The 22,210-nt window shown below is 37.2% G+C and overlaps 1 protein-coding gene across 1 annotated transcript in view; it reads right to left on the bottom strand.

The window, feature by feature from the left end:
* The window catches only part of ADCY1 (adenylate cyclase 1 (brain)), a gene marked incomplete at its 5' end in the record, with an annotated part of 154,259 nt that overhangs the window by 17,276 nt on the left and 114,773 nt on the right, over positions 1–22,210 (bottom strand). Inside the window, 7 exons of the mRNA XM_009895050.1 lie at positions 2,776–2,902; positions 3,546–3,802; positions 6,699–6,788; positions 10,695–10,779; positions 14,115–14,212; positions 15,445–15,639; positions 19,275–19,430. Of these exons, the coding sequence (XP_009893352.1) occupies positions 2,776–2,902; positions 3,546–3,802; positions 6,699–6,788; positions 10,695–10,779; positions 14,115–14,212; positions 15,445–15,639; positions 19,275–19,430 (1,008 nt within the window). The remainder of the gene's footprint in view (positions 1–2,775; positions 2,903–3,545; positions 3,803–6,698; positions 6,789–10,694; positions 10,780–14,114; positions 14,213–15,444; positions 15,640–19,274; positions 19,431–22,210) is intronic.

Below are 22,210 nucleotides of genomic sequence, written 5' to 3'. Positions count from 1 at the left end.
AGCTTCCTAAAAATACATGTTGTACCATGTTGGCACATCTTCCACACAGCAGCAGCTGGTTACTGGGAGATGTGAGTCTCCAGGTCTAGCAGTGGTTCATGCAATTCGGTGTTTGCACAAAGAACCAGCACGCTCATTCTGTAAAACAGAAGAAAATCTCCATAGTCCCTGTGCACTAAGTCAATGGTCTTTCTAAAACTTCTGCTACCAAGAACGAAACCAAGTTAAGTCAACATAGTTCAATGGTCAGTAGTACAGTGGCTGTAGAGGAACATGACCAAGAATGCAGCCCAGCAGCTAGAGAAAATTGTCGCTCAGGAAGTTGGTGTTTACCCCTGTCTCCTCTTAAAGATTGTTAAACAATTAGTAGCTTGGAGTTTACTAACTCTTCAAAGGCAGTTTTAACATATAGGTATTTCCAACCAACAGTATTCCCAGAGCTTTTAACACTTAGATTTTTACTATGCCAAAGAGTTTAATGAGTACAAAGATAATGGTTTTTTTACTTATCCATTTGAATAGGTAAGCACCATAAGCACTTCTGTAACATCCATCATGATGATAACTGCATGTTATGTTGTATTCAATACTATTTACAACCACCACACAGAGTGGAAACTAGAACAATATTCCTTACAATGTGTTATCCACTATTATTTATTGTACAGGGAATAGATCTTCCATGTGGAGTCAAGAATAACAAGGGTATATGCCCAGACCATTAGAGGCCAAGCATGCACCCAGCATACTGATTTCAAAGAATGGCAGTTATGTTGATCCTTAGTTTCTGAATTTTCTACCTACACTGATTTTTTTTCCTTTCTGATTATTATCATGCAAATCTCACAGACAAGATGGTACCACATAAGTACCTGATTTGCAATTGAAAAGATCTGAAAATGGCATTTGATCTTCTCAGATGAAAAGTCCTTTTTGAAATGGTACCTGAAGATGCTGCTGGACATTACTGAAATTTGATAGGCATCTATATGTCTTAACTCCCCTTATTGTCCTTTGGAGTAAGTGCACAATGGTTTTAACAATAGTGGTAGACAACTAGGTATTTCTGTAAAACCTGTCCCCAAGAAAACAGAAAAAGTTTATATTTCTGCCTTTACTATTGTCCAGTTCTGGTCTTTCAGCAGCCAAGCATCCCATTAGTTTCCTGTACTTGAATTTTTAAAACTAATTGATTGCTAATTAAAGCCAAGTTAAAACTAAGAATCTTTAAGAAGTACATTCCTTAGGGATACACAATTCACTGTGCAAGTCACAGTAGCTGAAATGATGAAAAGCATTTCAGATGCTGGAACTCACTCTTGACCTGTTGAAAGACCACAGGATAGCAAAACAGTATCTTTCTGCTTGCCACTCTATTTCACGGCTAGCAATAACATACAGAAGGTCTCATATTCATCAATCATATGGCACTTACATAGCTCCACCACATGCCAACCTATATAAAGATAGCTGCTATACAGCTAGTCATGTGCTGCTCTGAGTTTCAAAAGGATTTTTTTTTTTCCCACCTGAAAACTATATTTGGCACCATAGCAAGTGGAAACTACTATCAGTTTGTCCAAAGAAAACTTCTGAGGCTGACAGGCACAGCATCTATCAATACTGCAGGTCATTGGACAAAAATTAAATGAACCGATCACGAGTTGTTTACTCAGTTAAACAGCACAGATTCCACAGAAATTAAAGAACAAGATAAACTTAAATCATAAAGGAGGTGGACATGGTCTTGGAAATCAAGACACAAAAAAAATCCCAACAGAGCTTAACTGTTAGGTTGAAAAATTTTAAGAGTAGAAGATAGTAGAGCTAAGCCATTTCTGATTTCTCTGTTCTAGATAACACAGTAGAATCAGGGATGTGTTTAACCCGTGTGTTCCAGTCTTGGTCTTACACGTAAAAGCAAGCACTGCAATGATTTATACAGTCCTCTTAACAGCATAGTTAACAGGATGCAGGTGAGAACAGGATGTGAACTCTGTGAACTACAAGAGTGTAAAAGTGTAAGATTTATCAGAAAGGCAACTTCCAAATTTCACCCAAACAAACTTACATCTTCAACTTTCCCTCAAGGGCCAGTGTGAAACACTTTGGAGGTGGGAATAAGACTGCTGGGAGGTGTGACAGGAGGTAGACATTTTCTGATGCCCCTGCTTATGCCTAATATAATTTCTATAGGTTTTGCTGTCATTATGAGAGTTAAGAAATATATTTTTTCTTTAACAGAAGTCCAAGCACCTGGTATCTATCTTAATTTCTGATCTTCCCTTGGGAAAGAACTCCATAGTTTCATTGCATGGTCTGAGTATAAGCATTTCCTTTTATCAGTTTTATTTGCTTCTTTTCAGTTTATCTTAACATCAACTTATGTTCACCCCTTTTTGTATTATAAGATGAAAAAAACCCATGGATTCAATTTCTTTATCTCAAGTTCATATTGCTAACAGTCAATTTCCCATGTTTGAAATGCTGTTTATTCATAATGCACCTTAGATATAAATATATTACTTCATTAATGATGTACTGTTATGGAACAACTACAAAAAAAATAATCAGTTCTCCAGAGCAAATTAATTTTATAGGTCTGTGGAAAGAAAGCTCTAATAATTTTGCTTTGTAAACCCCAACAGACATGAAAAATTTTGAGAGCGTCTTAGTCCAACTGAAAGTTGTTCTGGAAGTATTTGCAAGTCAATTCAAAAAGTCAGGCATCATTTTGTGTGCGTGGAAGCTAGAAAGAAAAGTCTTATTACTTACCTGCACAGCCCAGAGGTAGTCCAGACGCAGCTTCAAGTCCACCTGTCTGGAATGCAGTGCCAAAGCACAAGAAAATAGCAAAATGGCTAGTATTGGTTCATAGCCACGCATATAAAAGGAGCCACCCCTTAAAAATAAAAAGAAAGTAAATGGTTTATTTCAGGTTTTCTAACACCTAACACTGCATATTTTTGATATAAGATCTTTAGTTTAGAACATGTGGGTACCCCCTAATCATAAGGGCAGGGAGGTAGGTGACAGTAAATCTGATCACTGCATCACACCAACATTCGACTTCTTGAGGATTTTATAATGCTATGCATTATTGTAATGTATGTGCATGCTTTTAATTAGGAAATATAAAAACATTAAAAAACCTCAAAAGGTTAAATGAAATTGCAATTGGTTGAGGGCTGCTGAAATATGGAACTGAAAATTTTAACAGTGTTTTTCTATTTCATATTATAATTAGACTGCAGTGTGTTCAGCTGAGCTATGTTAGCATAAAACTACAGAATAATGGGGCAACAGTTGCTAGTTCCCAAAAGCTGATCTCATGTTGATGGATATTACCACTCCTGGGGAGTTGTAATATTGTAATATCCAATATTCAGTTGCTGGGGAGAGTATGGCTTAAGTATTTCTTATGCTTTACTGGGTATATAGCCCTAAGCAGTACTGAATGCTAGAGGACAATTCACAGATAAGTAGTCAATGTCATGACTACCTATACAGAAATAACCACTGCTTTAACTTTGCAAGATACCTACCCCACTGCTTTTCTGTAACCGCTGAGTTCCAGAATAACTATGTACAAAATTGTAACAAAAAGCAGGAGAATCATTTTTGGCAAGGAAGATACACGCAGAAATATTGCCAAGGTGAGAGTCCCCACTACACAGGAAAGGAAAGCGTAGTGGGCTGTGTCACATGGAAGTTCATTCATTGTTTTATTTGTTCCACCAGGAGAAATGATAACTATTGAACTGCTGGAATTGGTATTCCAAACCCAAGGCATACAGCCAACCTAGAAAAGACAGGAGAGGTGAGAAGGGGAGAAAGTTAAATATGAAATAAACAGAAATGCAGCTGCTATGGGGGCTGACTGTAGTTCATTTCTAATTGGAAAAGTATGGTTGTGGTGTTCCCATCCAGCTCACTGCTCTAATATCTCTCTCCTTTTCCTGTCACGCTTTACGCAGTTTTAGGTGGGAGACACTCTTCGTTGATTAGATCCTAGTAAGGCCAACCAGTTAAAATCTGGGCTCAGCTGAATAGTTTCTTTCTCAGAGCTCAAAACCAAAAGGGTCTCAAGCCAACATATTCCTGCAAAATTAAGGAACTTGATTAAACATTTTGTGGGTGAGAAAGGTTCTTGCACACAGCACAGAAAGAAATGCGTTTGTTTTATTGACCATGTAAACTGTATCAATTTCAATTAATCGAATATAAAATAAAATATATTGTAATCTTTGATTGAAAAGCTAAACATGAACAATATCTTTTCTCTACTTCAGAGCTACTTCTGCTATCACATATGATTCAAATACAAGACTTCATCTTTAATTATCCCTGCCATTTCAGTTATTCAAGGAGTTCCATTTCCTCCCTAGACTGAGAAATAAAAAAAACGTTGTAGTGCATTTTGCAGGGGAAATTTGAGGAAGTTTAACCTGCTCCTTCCAAAGGCAATGTCATGTACACATCTCAGAGCTGTTACCCAAGGAAAGGAGGAATTTCTGGCAAATAGTGCAAGTCTCTAGAGCTCCAGTTTTAATTGCACTCTAACCTTCACCCCTTATGAAGGGAGAGGATAAGAGTTAGCATAAATGGGGAGAGTGGGATGATAGTGTGAAATTGATTTTAACAGGCATCGCCACATAAGCCTTGCCCTGTACTTAAGCTTCTCTTTTGAAGTGTGTTATTAGACCTTTTTATTTCATCCTAACCACTGATAATGAAATTTTATAGCATGTTGTAAAATAACTGACAACCTGAAAGGTGATTAAGCAATATATTTTACAGGGGGTTTTAGTCATTTAAAAAGATGAGACATAACAGATAAAATGTGAGTTAAACTCATAATGGCTAACATTATGAAATAAGATGAGAACGAGTGAAGTGAAAAATCCATTTAATGTGATTTTGTTCAATATCCCTAAAAATGCTGTTCATAGTAAACTCATCCGAAAACATAGGCATGCATGAGGGCTTCATAAATGATGCGCAATACATCCAGAAAAACACCATCTGCTCTACAACTAAGAGTGAAACCTCTGCACCTAGCTCCTCTGCTAGCTGAGAATTCTAGAGGCATTATTTTGCAGGAACTAATAATTTCAACTGATTAAACATTTCTCCTAAGCATTTCAATGGCTACAAGCTATTTTTGCTTCAATAAAGGTTAAAATTATATTTGTGACCTATTCTAAGTTGTAATTGAATGATCACTGACTAAGAGGCCAGAACTTCTGAATCCTAATCTGCCTTCTTCCACCAGGGTTCAACTTTGCCTTATGATGTCTGTTTCTCATTCTGACCGTCTTTAAGTGGCAAAAATGGCACTTGTTTCTTTTGGTCAAACTAAGTATTAGATCTATGGGGGCTGATGCACAAAGGTTCCAAGCTGTCATAATATTCATCTCAATCCCAAGGTCAGATACACAGAACTTGCTGAGATGGAGGCACCGCACATCTCTATGCATTTAAGGCTTATATGCACATTAAAAACCACATATATGTCTGAGTGCTATTACGGCTGTGTGTAATTCACACAGCTGATGTTCAGGAATTCCTAGAAATGTCTGAACATCAGTAATACTTGGTACCTCTCAGGACATTGGAATTTGCAGACAAGGGATCCTCTGCCCATTTCATGGGGGAGGATCAGCTTGGTATATGTTCTCAGGGCATGTCCAGGGACAAGTCAATAGACAAAATACAAAATAAGGGGCTTGGCATATCAGTTAGCACTGCGAAATCGCTGTCTCAGTTAGCTCATGAAATCACTGTCTTCCTTTTGGTCAGAACATATTGCCTAAATCCCGCAGAGAGGCATGATTTGAGACATCTGCCTTCTCAGCGTTTCCAATTGTGTTTAGTGTGCTATTTTTGTGAGGATTCTTTCCTTTGGGTACCCTAACATGTTTAATTCATTAGCATTAGCAGCCAAAATGCTGGAATTGAGTGCTAGAAATCTGACAAGGCAAGTAAATGCCAAATACTTAGGTGGAAGCTTAAATCCCATTTGACATTCAAGTCCACCATATAGAACTAGCTGCTAATCTACAGTAAAGGAAGCTCAATTATCAGAAGTATTGAGTAAGTTCACTTCATACAAGAGAAGCTTCCTAGACATTAGATGTTAATAGATCATGTAAGTAACACAGTGTAAGCACCTCCTCTCATTACACAATACTGTCCATATTTTAAGATCTCGTTATCTTTTCTGATCTGCCTGGACTAAAAATATCCCCCTGTTATTAAACAGAAATATGTCCTATAAGTTGCTACATAGAAATAAGTAATGTTGTTTGACACCATGACTTGTCTGTCACAAAATATTAGCCATTGAATTAGTAAGCAAGTTGAACATTTAAAAATAGTTTTACCATTAAAGTAAATGACATCAGCAGACTATGTGATACTAAGGTCTGATATAAAAATTTATATAGTTGTTGACTAGGTATTATCTGTGTAATTTGCTCATAGCTTTGTCATTCCTAATTCAACATCCTGACTCAGGGCAGTGAAAGTTCAAATTATAGCAAAAGGCTTTAATTTTGAAGAAACATGCTCTGCAAGGATGAATAATAAGAGAAGGAATTCACCAGATGAGAATATGGTATGTGTTTAACGGATCTATATGAGGTTGTTCTTTAAACAGAATGCTAAATCAAGGGATATTTGATTTAAATACTCACCACACATCCTTGAGCCACAGAGTATATTAAGATCACAATAAAAATACACAAAATGGTACGAATTTGTATTGTCAGGCACCCTGGAAAACACTAAGGAAGACAAAAAAGATTTACAGATAAAGACTTAAAAATATTTTTTAAAGTGGGGTTGTTATTTTTTAGTAGTCTATAAAAACATGTGAATAAGGGATACAGAAATTTTGCCTGCACTGCAAATTATGAAACAAGCATGCAGTTATTATTGTGTACCTGTGTTTTAATGGTAATTGCATTATTTTGGGTAATAAATCTGAAATTATTATTACTACATATTATTTCTCACTATAATTAAAACTCTTTGAAAGGTTAGTAGGATGTCTGCTCATAATGCAAATAATAAATTAGGATGGCATTTGATTTTGTTCCCATGGGGAAAATACCCAAAGCATCTTTTGCCTTGCAAATTATCAGCTACAAATAGTGAGCCAAGAGAACATACTGTGGTAGCATAGAATTTTTGAGTGGTATTTGTGTCTTCTGCTATAATAGTCACATTAAATGCCAGGGTGGTTTTAGTTATCAGGACTCATCAAAAATATTGGATTTATCAGAGCAGAAAGAGCAGTAGAGAACAAAAATGTCTGGTGGAATGGAGTCTTGTGAATCTCTTGCTCATCTCCATTTTTACCCTGATTCCATCCCTGTGAAGTGTGAAGTGCTTGCTGCAGTGAGCAAATATGAAGCCAGTGACAGAAGGTGAGAGAGGAAGTATAAGTTTGTCAGGCTCTAGTACTTACTCTTGTTCTAGTCATATGGATCTACTCTGGTATCAGGGAAAGCTGCTTTTATTCGTTTCCCCTTCCATTAAGAATGTTTGGGGCATCTATTATCTACTGGATCCACGGTACATCTTTCAGACCACAGGACTTATTCCAGTGACTTCAAAGGGCAAGAATCAACTCCCGGAAACAGTCAGATTTAAAGGGGGAACAATCCTCTGTCCCTTAAAAGGAGTGGGCTCAGACTTATCAAGGCTGGATTTGACTTATGATCAAATGGAGCATGCAAACACCTAATTTTTGGATGAAAGTCACCAGTGCTAAAGAAAAGCTGTTCACTTTATGGATATCATCAACATCAAAAGCATAGCTTCCAGCAGCAAAGTACCCATAGAAAGGGGCATCTGTAGCCTTGGCATAATAGAAATCATGTGTTGAAATTCCTCCCCTCCCTTTCACATATGTAGAGACATTTCCCTTGTATGTGTGACCATGAATTAAAAGTCTGAGATAGTTATACGTGAATCAACTTCATCTGGGCTGTGAAACATGAGAATACAGTAATTACAAAAGAAACAGAAAACGCGTGATCTGCAAATACGTTCTGGCTTCAGTATGGATTAAGTCCATATTACCAATGTAATATCAATAGTAGATTTATATAAGCATATAAGGACCGGAGTTGATTGGCTACACAAGAAACTGTTAGTCAGCATCAGTAAAATAGACTGGGATACCTGAGGTATATCACCTTTAATAAAACAGTGAGCATATTGTAGAACAAAAACCTTGAATTGTAAGAATCTCACATTGAAAAACTGTCTCAACAGATGGGATATAGCAGTGTCCAAAATTACACTATGAAAAAAGAGATAGACTATTTCTGCATTAATTGATCATTATCATACAATTCTGGTTGGAAGGGACCTCAAGGGGCCCAAAAGTACTGTCTGCCTTGACCCCCTGGGCCTTTTCTGCAGAGCTAGTCAGTCCTTAGCCTGTGTCATTGCACAGGGTTGCTCCTTCTCAGGGCTTGGACTTTGCATTTATCCATGCTGTATTTCATAAGGTTCCTGTTGGCCCATTCTGCCAACCTATCTCAGTCCCACTCAATGGTCAACCTGCCAGCGTATTGGCTGCTACCCTGAAACTGGAGTCACCTGAAATCTTGACATGAGTATACTCCACGTTCTTCTCCAGGTCATTGATAAAAATGTTTAATAGGACAGGTCCCAGGATAAACTCTTGTGATACCCCACTTTTTATTGGCTTCCAGGTACAGTACGACCATAAGCTGCTATGCTCTGAATATGATCATCCAGATGGGTTTTTACTCATCAAGTTGTCCGCTCAACTAGACCAAAATCCTAAGCACACATGAGGTGGAACATGTGTGTATTCATCCATATAAATGCAAACCAAAATAATAATTTTGTTAGAAGGAAATAGATATATATTCTATTAATTCAGCTTGCAACCAAATAAGTTATCTACTGCTTGTTAAAGAGAAAATCCACATAGTTCAGAGATAATGCTCCATGGTTAATAGTGACAAAGCAAAATGCAGATTCAAAGACACATTGCATAGACTTTTTATTTTTGTGTGTGGTATGTATATGTACTAAATGTTGACATGCTAGGCTACTGGGTTAAAAAGGAAAAGAAACCTTTAAAAGGTAAGGTATGAGACATGTCTGAATTAAAACTCTGACTGACACTTAAAAGATTGAAACTTCTGACTTTTGGTCATTCCAAGATTGGATCTGCTCTTTTATGATAGCATAAATTTTTGGGCTTCATTTTCTTTGTTTTCTTTGATTTGTGGAATTTTTATTAATGAAAGAGGTACTGTCAGATCACCAAAATGCTTTGTAACGTACAGTAAAACATTATTATAGTGGTTTTATGAGTGACGCATTTGATGCTAAAGCATGGAGAAGTTAAGACACTTGTCCAGTGTAAAACAGCAAGTAAGTGCCAGAAGATTGATTAAAACAGGGGAAGGACCAGTTTACAGTTCTGTATTCAATATACATAGCATATTCATTATCTTTTATTTATTATATAAGAAAAATTGTCACCACAAAATTTCAAACTGTGATATTCTGAGGTTTTGTATCTCTTTATTTTTCTAGTGCTGGATTTGGTCCTGTAAGATACTGAACCTCTAGAGAAACCTGGAATACATTCATATTCTGTTGACTGCCAAAACAGCTGGAACAAATCTTAAGTTTGCACTAGCCCCAGGGAAATGGCATAAAAAGGAGCAATTTCCTACAAACTTCATCTGTCTTTCTACTGTCCATAGACAGAACAACAGATGATAAACTACTGTGCCTTTATGAAACAAGAAATCATCAAAATTACTCCCAAATAATTGTGTAAGTTTATAAATACAGATCTGCTCTGTACCAGATACTCTGCTAATATGCTATTTATGTTTTCATGAAAACAATTACTTTTCTCCTGCCAAAGGGCATTTTTTCTTAACTGAAAATTAGTGTGTGCTAATCAGCAAAGCAAATTTACTGTGTAGGTGTTTTCTCCTGATATTTGTCTGAAAAGACTAAATTTAGCTTAAGCCACTACAGATTTCTTTCATCAGAAAATTAGTCTGTAGATGCTTTATTGTGATCTGGCAGAGATAGTTCTCTCCTACAACAACCACATGTCCTTCTGCATCATTACCGTTGTGAAAATGTAATGCAGGAGAATTAAGCATTACTAAAAGTTTTGAAAAGGTCAAGTGTTGCGTGTACAAAACATTGTGCTTTACCATCAAAACAGCTGCTGCTTTGGCAGGAAAAGTTTTGAAAACAGAGGGGAAGTTAGCAGGACTTTACACCCAGACACTGGTCAGAATGGAAGGGAGAACTAGTGTGCTCTGTAGTCAGAAAGGAGAAAAAGTCAGGTTAAAGCAGCTGTTTATCTGAACACTGGAATGATTCAGTAGCTAGTGGTAGGTGTTCAGGGAAGATGTAGCAAAAAAGACAAAAAAGCGTTAATGGCACTGAATGCTACACTGCTGTAACAATTACTCATGTAAAAAGTCTGCTTTCAGATGAACCATCTTTGGTTTTGAAGTGCCTAATACATTACTCTGCAATGAACTTGAAAAGCACACAGATTTCAGACTCTATGAATCTGTAAAATATGCACTGATGGCTTCATATTCCAAAGGACAAACAAAGCATAGCTGCTGAAAGGAAGAACAGTCATAAAATCTTAAATCACTTACTTGTACTCGTGTGACATGTAGGTACATAATACAAGCCACTAGGAAGCATATGCAGAACACCAGGAGAACAAGAACTACGGTACTCCTAGAATCAAAACACAATAGAAGTAAAGCAATGCAACTCAGTAGCAGATGAGAACAAACAGCACAGGGGTCCTTCTGAAATTGTATTTTGGACGAATGATGAAGGATCTCGCCCTCACTCTTGCTGTAATACTAACTGTCGCAGAGGAAATTTCACAGTGAAATGCACTGCTCTCAAGAACGAGAAATCAGTAAATGCTCTTGTATATGGTGCCCATATACTTGCCCTCAGCAAGGAGACCAAAGAACCTCAAAAATTCAACTGTACAGTGTGGCAGGAGAGACACTTTCTAATTGTAGGCTAATGCATAATATTCAGCATGATGACTCTCATAAGTGGAGTGTGTAACCCAATTACTTAGCCTTGGCAGCTGTGTAACAGTTACCAGATGCTTTTCCCTTGTAATCTCTCCTCAAAGATTCAGAAATCAGAGGTCAGTCGACTCAGTCACTTATCAAGTCAAATAAAATCAAACCAGGCTGTGATCACTTCTAATGAAAGAAAGAAACTTCTTCCTTTTGAGTCTTCCTTATGGTCAGAAAAATCTTAGGTTTCACAAAGGTGCTGTAATAATTCTTTGAATTATTAATCTGCCCTCTCCTGATCTTTCAAAATAGGCTTGTTCTTCAAGAGAAGAGGGGTGGAAACCAAGCATTTCCCTCCTTCAGAAAACCTGTGTTATTGGAACAGGACCTTATGGTTGTGAGCAAGCTGGCAAAAATAAGTCCACCACTGCTGGTGCTTTGATTTATGCTGAGGGACAGCCTGGCCCCAAGACAGCCATGGAACCAGGGCAATATGACAGCGGCATATCATGATCTTCACACCTTATTTTCTAGTCTTGTGAGAACAGCCCAGACAGTCTAGAAGATGTGAGTCACGACTGCAGGCGTACATGTATCTATGCCCTTGACCATCACTGGGGAAAGATTGCTTACACAGAGTTTCCAACAGTAGAAAAGTGCAATTCTTCTCAGTATCTGACTTTGATTTCAAATTCATGTAACAATTCTCATCAATACACAAACAGGGAAAATTCTGTGGTGTAGTATGTATATCCACAATGGGGAGGTGACTATAGATGCTGTCAGTGTGGATTCTGAACATAAGTATTAAGAGACAGCAGGCTGTCCTGTGCTTTTAGAGAACTGACTTGTATTCAGGATGGTAGTATGCTAGAAAAAAATGCAGGGGATGATTGCAATAGCGTCTTTTAAGGCAGCAACAGCCAACAACTGACACTAGTTCTGAGTGGGACCCTGACAGAGATTTGGATTGGCACCAGTAACAAAGGACTACATTGTTTTTTAAAAATAAACCCAGCATAAGACATCAGAAAGGTTCATCATCGGGGCTTTTAGTGGCTACGCTGCATGTGTGCCTCCATAATTGGAAAGCTTAGGTTGACAGAAACAGAGCCTTACTTTCAGCAACTCCATCTGGGGATATAAAATATGTCTTCAGCTGAGAAGCCGTTTTGCTCAGATGATCATAGGAATTGTGAGAATGTCAAGCCCATTGCTTTCTGTGTATTTATGCAGCAACTGGCTTTCTTACAACATTTTTTTGTCTCTAGATTTTGAACCTCCTCCTTGGAATATTGTGATACATGTCAAACACCATTATTATCACTTCTCCCATTATAGTAACACATTAAACTTCTTGTCTTGGCTTTTGCATTCTCTTGTCATACTTATAATTACTTTGGCAATCTAAAGAGCAACTTAAAGCTCCAAGTTCTGTGGAGAGGGGAAATTTTCCAAAGTTTTAGCTCTGTGTCACAGCAAGGGAAGAGCACGAGAAGGCTAGTAATTTGGTTGCATGAAGCCACCACAAACAGACACTGGGAGAGAGAACTTAAGACCCTTCAGTAGGTGGCTTTTTTAACTAACCGAGTGATGAACCAGTCCACCTTCATGGCCTTTGGTGGTCATTTTCTGCTGGTGCTTGTGTGTGTGTCAGGTCAGAGCTTAAACTGAATCTCTGTCCATCTGTTTTTTAAATGACAGTACTTTTTGGAAAGGTTGCCAACTATCATAACATATGATTCTTGAAAATTCATTATAGTTTCAACTACACTAATACTCTTTGTCTCTCCTTGCTCTAAATTGCCATGTACTGCAGCTGGGCTTTACTTCAGAAGTAGGTGAAAGAGTTCTCAACTATGCTCCAATTAGTCAGCAGAGGTCATTAGTCTGGAAATTAGATGATTTTTGTAAATGACTTTGAATTCTTCAGATGAAAGGTATTATATAACAAATTTAAATAGTGATTATTCTTATTGATGTAAAAAAAGATGGTTCTCAAACTTTCAATTAGAAATAACAATATAGGTGTAAGTATTATTCTGACTGGGCATTTGTGAATAGAAAAGACCACAATTTAAAATGGGGTTTTCAAAAACATTATCCTGTTGCCAGTTCTATTCCTATAGAAATTCTAATAATTAGTAAAATTGAGTGAAGCTTATTTTGCATGTTTTGATATTCTCATCTGAAAAAGCTTATTACTAACAATTTTTATACCTTGAACGCAATTACATTTACTTATTGTAACCCCTAGATTTGAAAGTGAAGTCTAATTATTATTTTATTTAGTAAGCATTCACATAGAATTGACAAAATCAGAAATAATCATTAAACTATATCACTCAACAATAGGCATCAGACACCTCCCAAATACGTCATAAGTATTTGGTTACGTCTGCTTTAGTGCAGCCCAGGTCTGACTGCAACTCATGTGGAAATGGCCAAACTATGCACTAAGCAGTTTGTGTACTGATAGTATTGATACCAAATACCTCAAATGCAGGCTATAAATTGGGTTTGAAAAGCTGGAAGGATACCTCAGTTCTTAATTCCTGTTAAGCTCTGTATAGTTCTATCTATGTCACTATCAATACATGAAGTAACTCATCCAAAGCCAGCACAAACACATTTAATAAAAGCTGCAACACCTCTGTTTGTAGTGCAGCTACAGCCTTAAAAAGCTGTAGCACATTACACCTTTAAAAAAGTTTAGCAGATTTCAGTGTTTTTGTCTTCTACCAAAAAAAAAAAAAAAAAGAAAAAAAAAAGAAAAAAAAAAGAAAAAAAAAGAAAAAAAAAAGAAAGAAAACAGGGAATAAATTGTTTTAAATAAGATAGCAAAATTTGGCTCCATTGGACAAATGGAAGAGATAAAAGTTAGATTGAGAGTATACCACAGAATCTCCTGTTTGAGAAGATACTGACCCAGGTGCTAATTCCCATTCAAATAACATTAATGTTTTGACCTGTGCAGGATGTTTGAAGATGTTCCACTTGAATTATAATGGCAAAAAGACAGAAACTTACTGTGGTATTATTAGAAGGTAGACAAGGCCAAATAAGGCAGCTAGAATTAGTGAGAGAACTACAGCACTGGTGAAGTATTCATCCTGAAGCTGGTGGTACTGTTAAAGAAAGGAACAAATGAAGACAGTGAGCACTTTATACACACCCAACCACCCACACTTGTTCATTCTCAGTAAGAACTATAGCCTAAAATAAAACAAGCCTCTACCCATTTTACCAACATACAAATAATCATTGCTGAATTCACACAAAAAAAACCCAGATGAGGCAAGTCTACACAACATTTTCCTTTACGGGATTCTGTTTCAGCTGCTCCTGTTGGCCTAGCTGTTTAGTTTTCACCCTGTAACTAGTCAAATCTGGGTTACACTCAGAGATAAGTTTATCTTTCGGAGCAAAAAAGCATTCAGCCATTTTGAACCAGAAGGAGGTGGTGCTCCCTCCTCTCCACTTATTCATCACAATAAAAGGCTAAAAACCTGGGTGCTGCCTTCAAGGAGTCTTGTCACCTCAGCTGCTGAAGACAGTACTGTAATGGGTGGGTTGGAGGGAGCTGCTAATTAGAGACATGGTCTCAGTTTTGAGCAGTTACTGTCCCTGATTCCACTAAGCCACCATCCTTACAACAGAATAATACATACAACAGTGTTTTCTCAGAAAGATTCAAATTTCAATCTCATTTACACCAAAAGACTTTCTTATTTTGAAAGAAACCAATTACAATTAAATAATACATCACTGTGGAAACTTGAAATCAAAGTTAATGCTCAAAACCTTAAAGAAATTGAGTCCAATGTGGCACACATCTACCTGACTTGAAACAGTAGTGACATGAAATCTTAGACTACGAAGTGACTTACAGTGGAAAAATAAATGCTACTGCCCAGAGATTTAAGATTTTTTAATATTTTCTAGGTTTTCTGGGTTTTCTACTTAGCAGGCTACATATGCAGAGGGAAGCATCCTCCCATCATTAACGCTTCTCCAGAGCAGGTAAGTCAGTAGGCAGACACATTGCCACAGGACAGCGTCAAACAGGTGATGCAGGTCAGGGAGTTTGGAGAAGCGAAAGGGAGGCCAAAACACAGGATATGTAACTCTATGGGGGAGGATCTTGATGAGTAGCAAGATACTGATTTTTCTTTTTGTCCCCTCCAAGTGCTTCCCTAGAAGGTGGGGATAATGTCTCCCTCTTAACTGAGAGACAGTCCAGAGGAATATTTAAAGATACTAAGTAGAATTTAAATATTGTCTAAAAACAAACAAAACCCCCAATGCTAGCTGGCTCATGGTCAATGAAATCAGTAAAAATAATTAAAACCCTCCTTACTTTATTTTCACGCTCAATTTGCTTATACTTCAGGGTAATGAAGTTCAAGTCAGCCATCTCAGACTCAGTTTGCCGGGCCTCTATCAAACGGCTGATGTATCTGTTTACTCGAGTTCCTGGTGTGTTGTATACAACATTAGTAGAAAAAGAGGAACGGTTCCTGAGTTTTTCAGAGGCTGTCCTTAATGCTCTCCTCTGTAGCACAGATGAAGAAAGAAGCACAGATATTATTAACATTGACATTTTTTATTGCTGTTCATATTATCCCAAGCTCACAGCCAGGATGAAGAATTCAGCGCAACTACAAAAGACAGAGATTTTATCTCCGCGTGATTGCCATCTTTTAAAATCTCCTTAGCTGGAATTGTAATCTCATTAAAATCAATGAGAAAACCCCCACTATATTCCAGGATTTCAGTCCTCATCTGCAGAAATTGTCTTCATGTACTGCCCTGACACTTCTCTGCCTCTGAGTAAATCATCAGTTTGATCCCAACCAATATGACTCTACCTAGAAAAATAATTAGAATTTTTTTCTTGATGGAAGACACAGAGCCTGGATATCTTGAAGATAAGATAACCAGCTTTTCATGATACAAGAAAAGTCCTACTGTCCAAGACTGTTTAGGTAACAATATACATTTTGAAAAGATAATTTCCCTTAACCTCTTACACAGTGACCATATGTGACTTCAGAGGGTCTGAAATCACAAGTGTTCCTATCTTTAACTCACCCAAGCAGCTCTCTTGTTAAGATCTCTTGGGTATGCCTTAAGTGCACTTGCAGATCCAGATGGAGCGGTCCAATAAATTATCAGAGCTAATCTGTGCCTCACTGGGGTTAATTCTTCCATGGCTGAGATAGCACAACTGACAAGATGATCCCTCTTAGTCCTTTTCAGTGCAAAAGATTTATCACAAAGTGTATCTGAAAGGGATTTTAGACAATCTGTCTCACTTTTCACAGAGAGCACTTTGAAGATGGTGAGCAGCATCTCAGCCACAGTGACAGTAACCTTCAGTTGAGGGCACTGCAATCTAAACCATTACAGCTAGATCTGCACTAGCATAACTGCTCATGCCCCAGCACACTGAAATGATCAGGGCCTTCACAAAATGCTCTTGTAGATGCAGCATTTTTTAAACATAGAGTGAGAAAGATGTAGGCCAATCTTGCAAAAGAAAAAACAGTCACCTAATGGTGACATTGAGGCAGGAAGAGAAAGACGTCAACTGAACATCCTTCTCACCTCAAAAGGGGTCAAGCCTTACTTCTCAGAAGAGTTTTGACAACCAAGCTCAGGCAAGTGGTACTCTTTTTATCCAGCTAAAGGAATGCTTTTTTTACCTAACATCTGCAGAGTTGAAAGACAATTCAAAACATTATGAAATGACAAGTCTGCTCAGGGATAAGGACAACGTTGGCTCAGGATATAACCAATATAGTCTGTCAGAAAGCTGTTACAAAAGCATACAAAAATTCTCTCTTCAGAGCAGTCAGTACTTAATAGCCCACTATTTAAAGGACATACTACAAAATATACTTTTAAACCGGATGGTAAAAAGAGGTGGCGATCGCTATTTAAGTAATTCTGCAGTAATGGCAGTTTCCTGTCTTATTCCAGAAGAAGTAGTTGTCATGAGATCCTCATCAGTGAACAAACAGTGGACTACAGCAGTTCACTAGCTTACATAGTTTATGTTATGTGTATATTACACCCGAATATTTATGAGCAATGGGAAGGGTTAACTGCTCCTAATACCTTAGTTTTCCGATTGAAAAGAAGAATGGATCTTAGCAAAGATAAAATAACTTTCTAAGTCCTGTTTTGCTTGCTTTATATGTAGAGAGCAGGTTATACCACCATCAAACAATTATGAGGCTACTTCAAATGTTTTTCTTCAGTCAATCAGATCCCATTACTTTTTGTCTGTGGTGTAAGAACTGATTGTTTCAACATGAAAAATAATCTTGTGGACATACATGGATTAGAGCTTTCAAATCCGATTTTCTGGGTTCTGTTAGCCATAATAGAAATCTTAAATTGCCAGCCAAACTACTGTTCTAAATGTTTCTAAACAGAGATATAGTTGTTGTCTTGCAGAAAACATTTGTCCCACAAGTTTGTAGGGAAACTGAGTGCTTTTAAAAATATTGTCAGGAATATACAATTTTGCTTTTCATAAAGATAAACAACATTTAGTTAGCTTATGTTAGCAGTAAGTACCTCTTTGGGGATTTTTTATAATCCAAATTTAAGGCTACAGCATAATAATCAGCATGCTTCTTTGCTTTAAAATCTGGACTGAGGGTAGATGATGGGAGTTATTCTGATATATGGAATAAATTATATTATCTATTCTGCCATTTTGAAATATGGTTAAAGTTACTGTGCTTAACCCAAATAGCTGCTGCTATACAGATAATTATTTTCACTAGGTCTCTTATTTTTATCTCTATTGTTGCACACAGTAGACTTACATTATGTCGTATATGTGACTAAGATCCAGTATTTATATTTCTCAGAAATTAAATAAATAAATACATGCTACAGTAATGTACTGGCTTCAAAGCCTTTATAGCCATAGCTTGTTTTACATGATTTGAGGAGTGATATCTCTGAAAATCATGTATCATGCTCCTCGATAAATGTTATGTATTAGATACAAAAGCTCAGAACAACTGGTTCCGTTAAAGACAGCATTGCAGAACTTCACTGCAAATGTTTTGACATGAGAAAATTTTCATCAGATCCCTAGCAACCCCATATTGGGATTTTCTGTGTATACTACCATATTTATACATATATATACACAAGACACATTGTCAAGTATTGCATATGCTGCAAAGAATGTGTGAGTTACTTTTTTTTAAATATTCAAAGAACAGTACTAATTCACAATTGGAAGGCCTTGTACATGGCCAATTTAAAAATCAAATCTGGAGTTTCTGATAGTCTTCACCTTAGTCTTCTACCTTCCTAAATGAGCTAACAGACTTTTCTCCCCTTTTCCTGCAGAAGAAACACAAGCACGTGTAAAATCCAAAATATAAAAGTTAGAATGTTTTCTGAAAGTGAGATTTAGGCTGAATCTTCAATAAAAGTATATTATTTAAAAAAAAAAAAAAGGTGGAGCAATCAGTCAAGATGAAATACTTATTCCAATGCAAACATGCCCTGCCTTGGAGTGCTGGTGGAGTGACCTATGTAATATTGCCACCTGCTGGCAATGAAAATGGAATGAGCAACTCTTCAAAAGTGTGTTTCTCCATCAATTTCTGGGTAGATCCACACACAGAAAAGGAATTAAACCAGGCTACTACTATGTAAAGCAATTTTGAGTTATGGCCTTACAAGCCATTCAAGAAATCAGTATTCATAGTTGTATTAGGGACCTTTGTATTTAGGATTTCTATTAGGGACTAAGGTTTTTTGGCTAATCAGTTGCCTTTCATTTTTTAGAGAATCATCTAGAGATACAAAATTATTCTGTTATTTTGCATTTTCTGCCGTCAGCTTCAGACTGTGATGGATTCATGATGTGGAGGAACAGCTCTTGGCAGAGAAGCCTCAGAAACTCAGAAACTTCCTGTGAAGGAAGCCCTTAATAGAAGCCACATAGGCCTCCTTGTTCAAGAGGAGCTTCAAATTATAGGCCTGTTATAATTGTCTTTACTGGGACAAGGCTGTGGGCTTTAGATAGCTCTGGCTCCAGCAGGAACACCAGAAACTCCTCTATCTGTTGGTCAGGTCATTCCATATGTTCTCAGAGCAGGTTTGCTTGATGCGGCCCTGGAACCAATGCCCAAAGACCCCCACATGGATTACCTTATCATCATCCTCACATGTCATGACATTGGAGAAAGGGATCTCTGCTTTGAACATCTTACGACAGTGCATGAGCTGAACAAGCAGGTAGCAGACTGTCTTGAACTTCATCCTTTTGGCAGGCTTAATGTCTGAGAGAATCAGTCCAGGAAATATCTGTTGGTCAGAAAAATAATATTTATAACTGTATCATTATATTCCCATGCAGACATGCATACATGCAGACATTTACACCATCTAGTGGTCAGAACAAAGCAATATTCTAATCGAGAAGCAATGCATTTTGATAAACATCATATATTTGCAGATGAAGATTACTCCATCTTTTTTTAACCTCAGACATAAAGTATCTATTGAACAGACAGTATTTAAATACATACTTAACATTTTCGGAACTGTTTTCTATGTAGAAATGTAGACTATAAAAAAAAGTGTATTAATGACAAACTCATAAAAGAGGCAATATTTGTATTTCTTTTACCTTAAAATAAACTCTAGAAAAATACAGGAAAAAATAAGGAGGAAATTAGCATTTTTACAAATTGATGTTAAAAAATATAATTTCAGCCTTTTTCTTATTTCCTCATTTTGTTACTTCAGTCACTGGAAAGCCCATTAAAATAAGAAGAGGATAGATTTTGCTTTAAAGATACACTTTTATATATGTCCTAAAAGGAGGCTGTGAGGCACTGGGCTTATATCTTACATCTTATTTCTTCAAAGCAAGAAGTGTTATATCACAGAGAAATATTCTCAAAGAGTTGTGTATAATCTATTCCTTTTACCATGGAGCTCCAAGTTTAGCAAGGATAAATATTTTCTTGGTTAATTTTTAAGAATGTATTTCACTCTTCTTGACTTTAGTAAACCCCTAGCACATGTTCAGATGTTTTCACAGATCAGAATAAGAGTGATCCTTTATTCTACCCTCAGTATTTATACCAATCTTATCCACACTTCTGGCATGTGGAATGTGTAAAGCAGTGTTCATGGGAAATGTGGAAGGACCCCATGCCACAAAAGTACAGGAATTTAAGCTTATAGAATTAATATTTTCTGGAACAGCAAAATAAAGAAGCACAAAGGATTTGGTCCCAGTGTTCCTAGGTACAAAATACAGAGCAAATTATACTCCAAAAACTTTATTCAAATGCTCTAAAACCTACAAATGGCACTGAGGATTTGCTGTCCAGTCTTCACAATACTATGGTTTACTAAAGCAGTTTACATCATTACTTCAATGATCAAGGAATGAAGACGGAAGTAAACTGGAAGCATTAGTTTAATGCATGTTTTCATGGGTACCTAAATTTAGAGGGACAGGGCAAATGACACTGCTTACATTCTCAGTAGTATCTCAGGTATTGGTTTGCTATGCTGTTTAACACATACATCTATGCACTTGCATTTTCTGGAGACTCCTATTGATGTCCTATCGATCTACCAATACTCTATTTAGTCAGTTACTCTATGGCTACGAAACACAAAAATTACTTGTGTATAAATATTTGCACATTTTTTATTAGCAGATGGCTATGTTATGAACATGAGACGTTTCAAATGTGGAAAGGGGCCTAGATATGCACATGTGCTTTATTGTGCACTAAAAGGCCGACTGAAGCCAGCTAACACCACCAGTACTGTACTGCACGGTCATCAGCTGGAATCTGAGAGGACAGTAGTGCATCTAGCGTGTAATCACTTGTATAAGTGATAGCTTAACAAAAGTCTCCATGAAGAGATTCCCAATATGAACCCTTTCTTTTGAGGGCTTTCTGGCAGAAGACTTACCGCCATATTGCAATAACCACATACAAGATACTGTACAAGAATATTCACATACTAATCATCCTTTAGGTATCCTAAGGACACCAAGTTGATAGTTGTTAGGCTTGAGTATGGCAGATATGATCAGCTTTTAAACTACCATTCCCAACAGCTAAAACATACTTTTTGGACAGGTATTCCACTTACAAATTTTCCTAACATAGCCATGATTCCTCTAGAAGTACTCAGTCTCCCTATCAACCTTTTGATAAAACAGAAATGAACAACTTTCTTGAAACTCCCTCCAGTTTTGCATTTTGCTGCTTTTTTTTTTTTTTTTTAAGATCCAGAGATAAAAGGGAAATACACAGATGTTTACAGATTGACCGTAGTAGTAGTCAGAGAGAAGGCAGAGCCAGACTCATGCCAAAAATGCTCAGAAAAAGCATTATAGGCAATGAACATAGGCTGGACCAAGGGAAAATTATATTTGATACAAAGAACAGAAGTTTTAATTGTGAATATGATCATGAGCTGGAGCAGGCTGCCTGGAGAGGCTGCTGAATGTCTAGCCAGGGAAACACTCCGAACTCACTCAGAGGAGTTGCCCTGAGCAACCTGCAATTTCAAAAGTGGTTCTAACTGCAAAGCTGGTCCTGCATGAGGAGGGAGCTCGACCACATGACCTCCAAAGGCCCCATCCAAATTCAGCTATTGTGCGATGCTATGAAAATGTGTGGAACGCATATAGCTACTATTCCTCATGGTTGGCCTAGAACCCAACCATTCAAAGGACATTGCAATACACACAAGTAGGGCACACTGGCAGTTCTCAGATCATGTATGATTTTATATATAGCTCTTCTGGGGTTTTTTTGGTGTTGTTGTTTGTTTTTTTTTTAATCTAATGGTTTCAGGACAAACAGATTCTGCACCGGGACTGATGATTTTCCATTCTACTATTATATATACATAATATAAAAAACACAATCAAAGGAATTCTCTCCCACTTTCATTTCACAAATCATGTCCCTTTTTTTGTTATTACTTTTACATGAGAACCACACTCTTGACACCGTGAACTGAGAGGAATATTCAAGTAATCTCAGCTTCTGCTGTAAGACTCTGATAAAGGCAAGAAATGCAGTACAGTCTGCTAAAATGGACTT

The sequence above is a fragment of the Charadrius vociferus genome, unplaced genomic scaffold, assembly GCF_000708025.1.
Source record: "Charadrius vociferus isolate BGI_N301 unplaced genomic scaffold, ASM70802v2 scaffold101, whole genome shotgun sequence".
Taxonomy (NCBI): domain Eukaryota; kingdom Metazoa; phylum Chordata; class Aves; order Charadriiformes; family Charadriidae; genus Charadrius; species Charadrius vociferus.
This window is presented reverse-complemented; position numbering and strand designations above follow the sequence as displayed.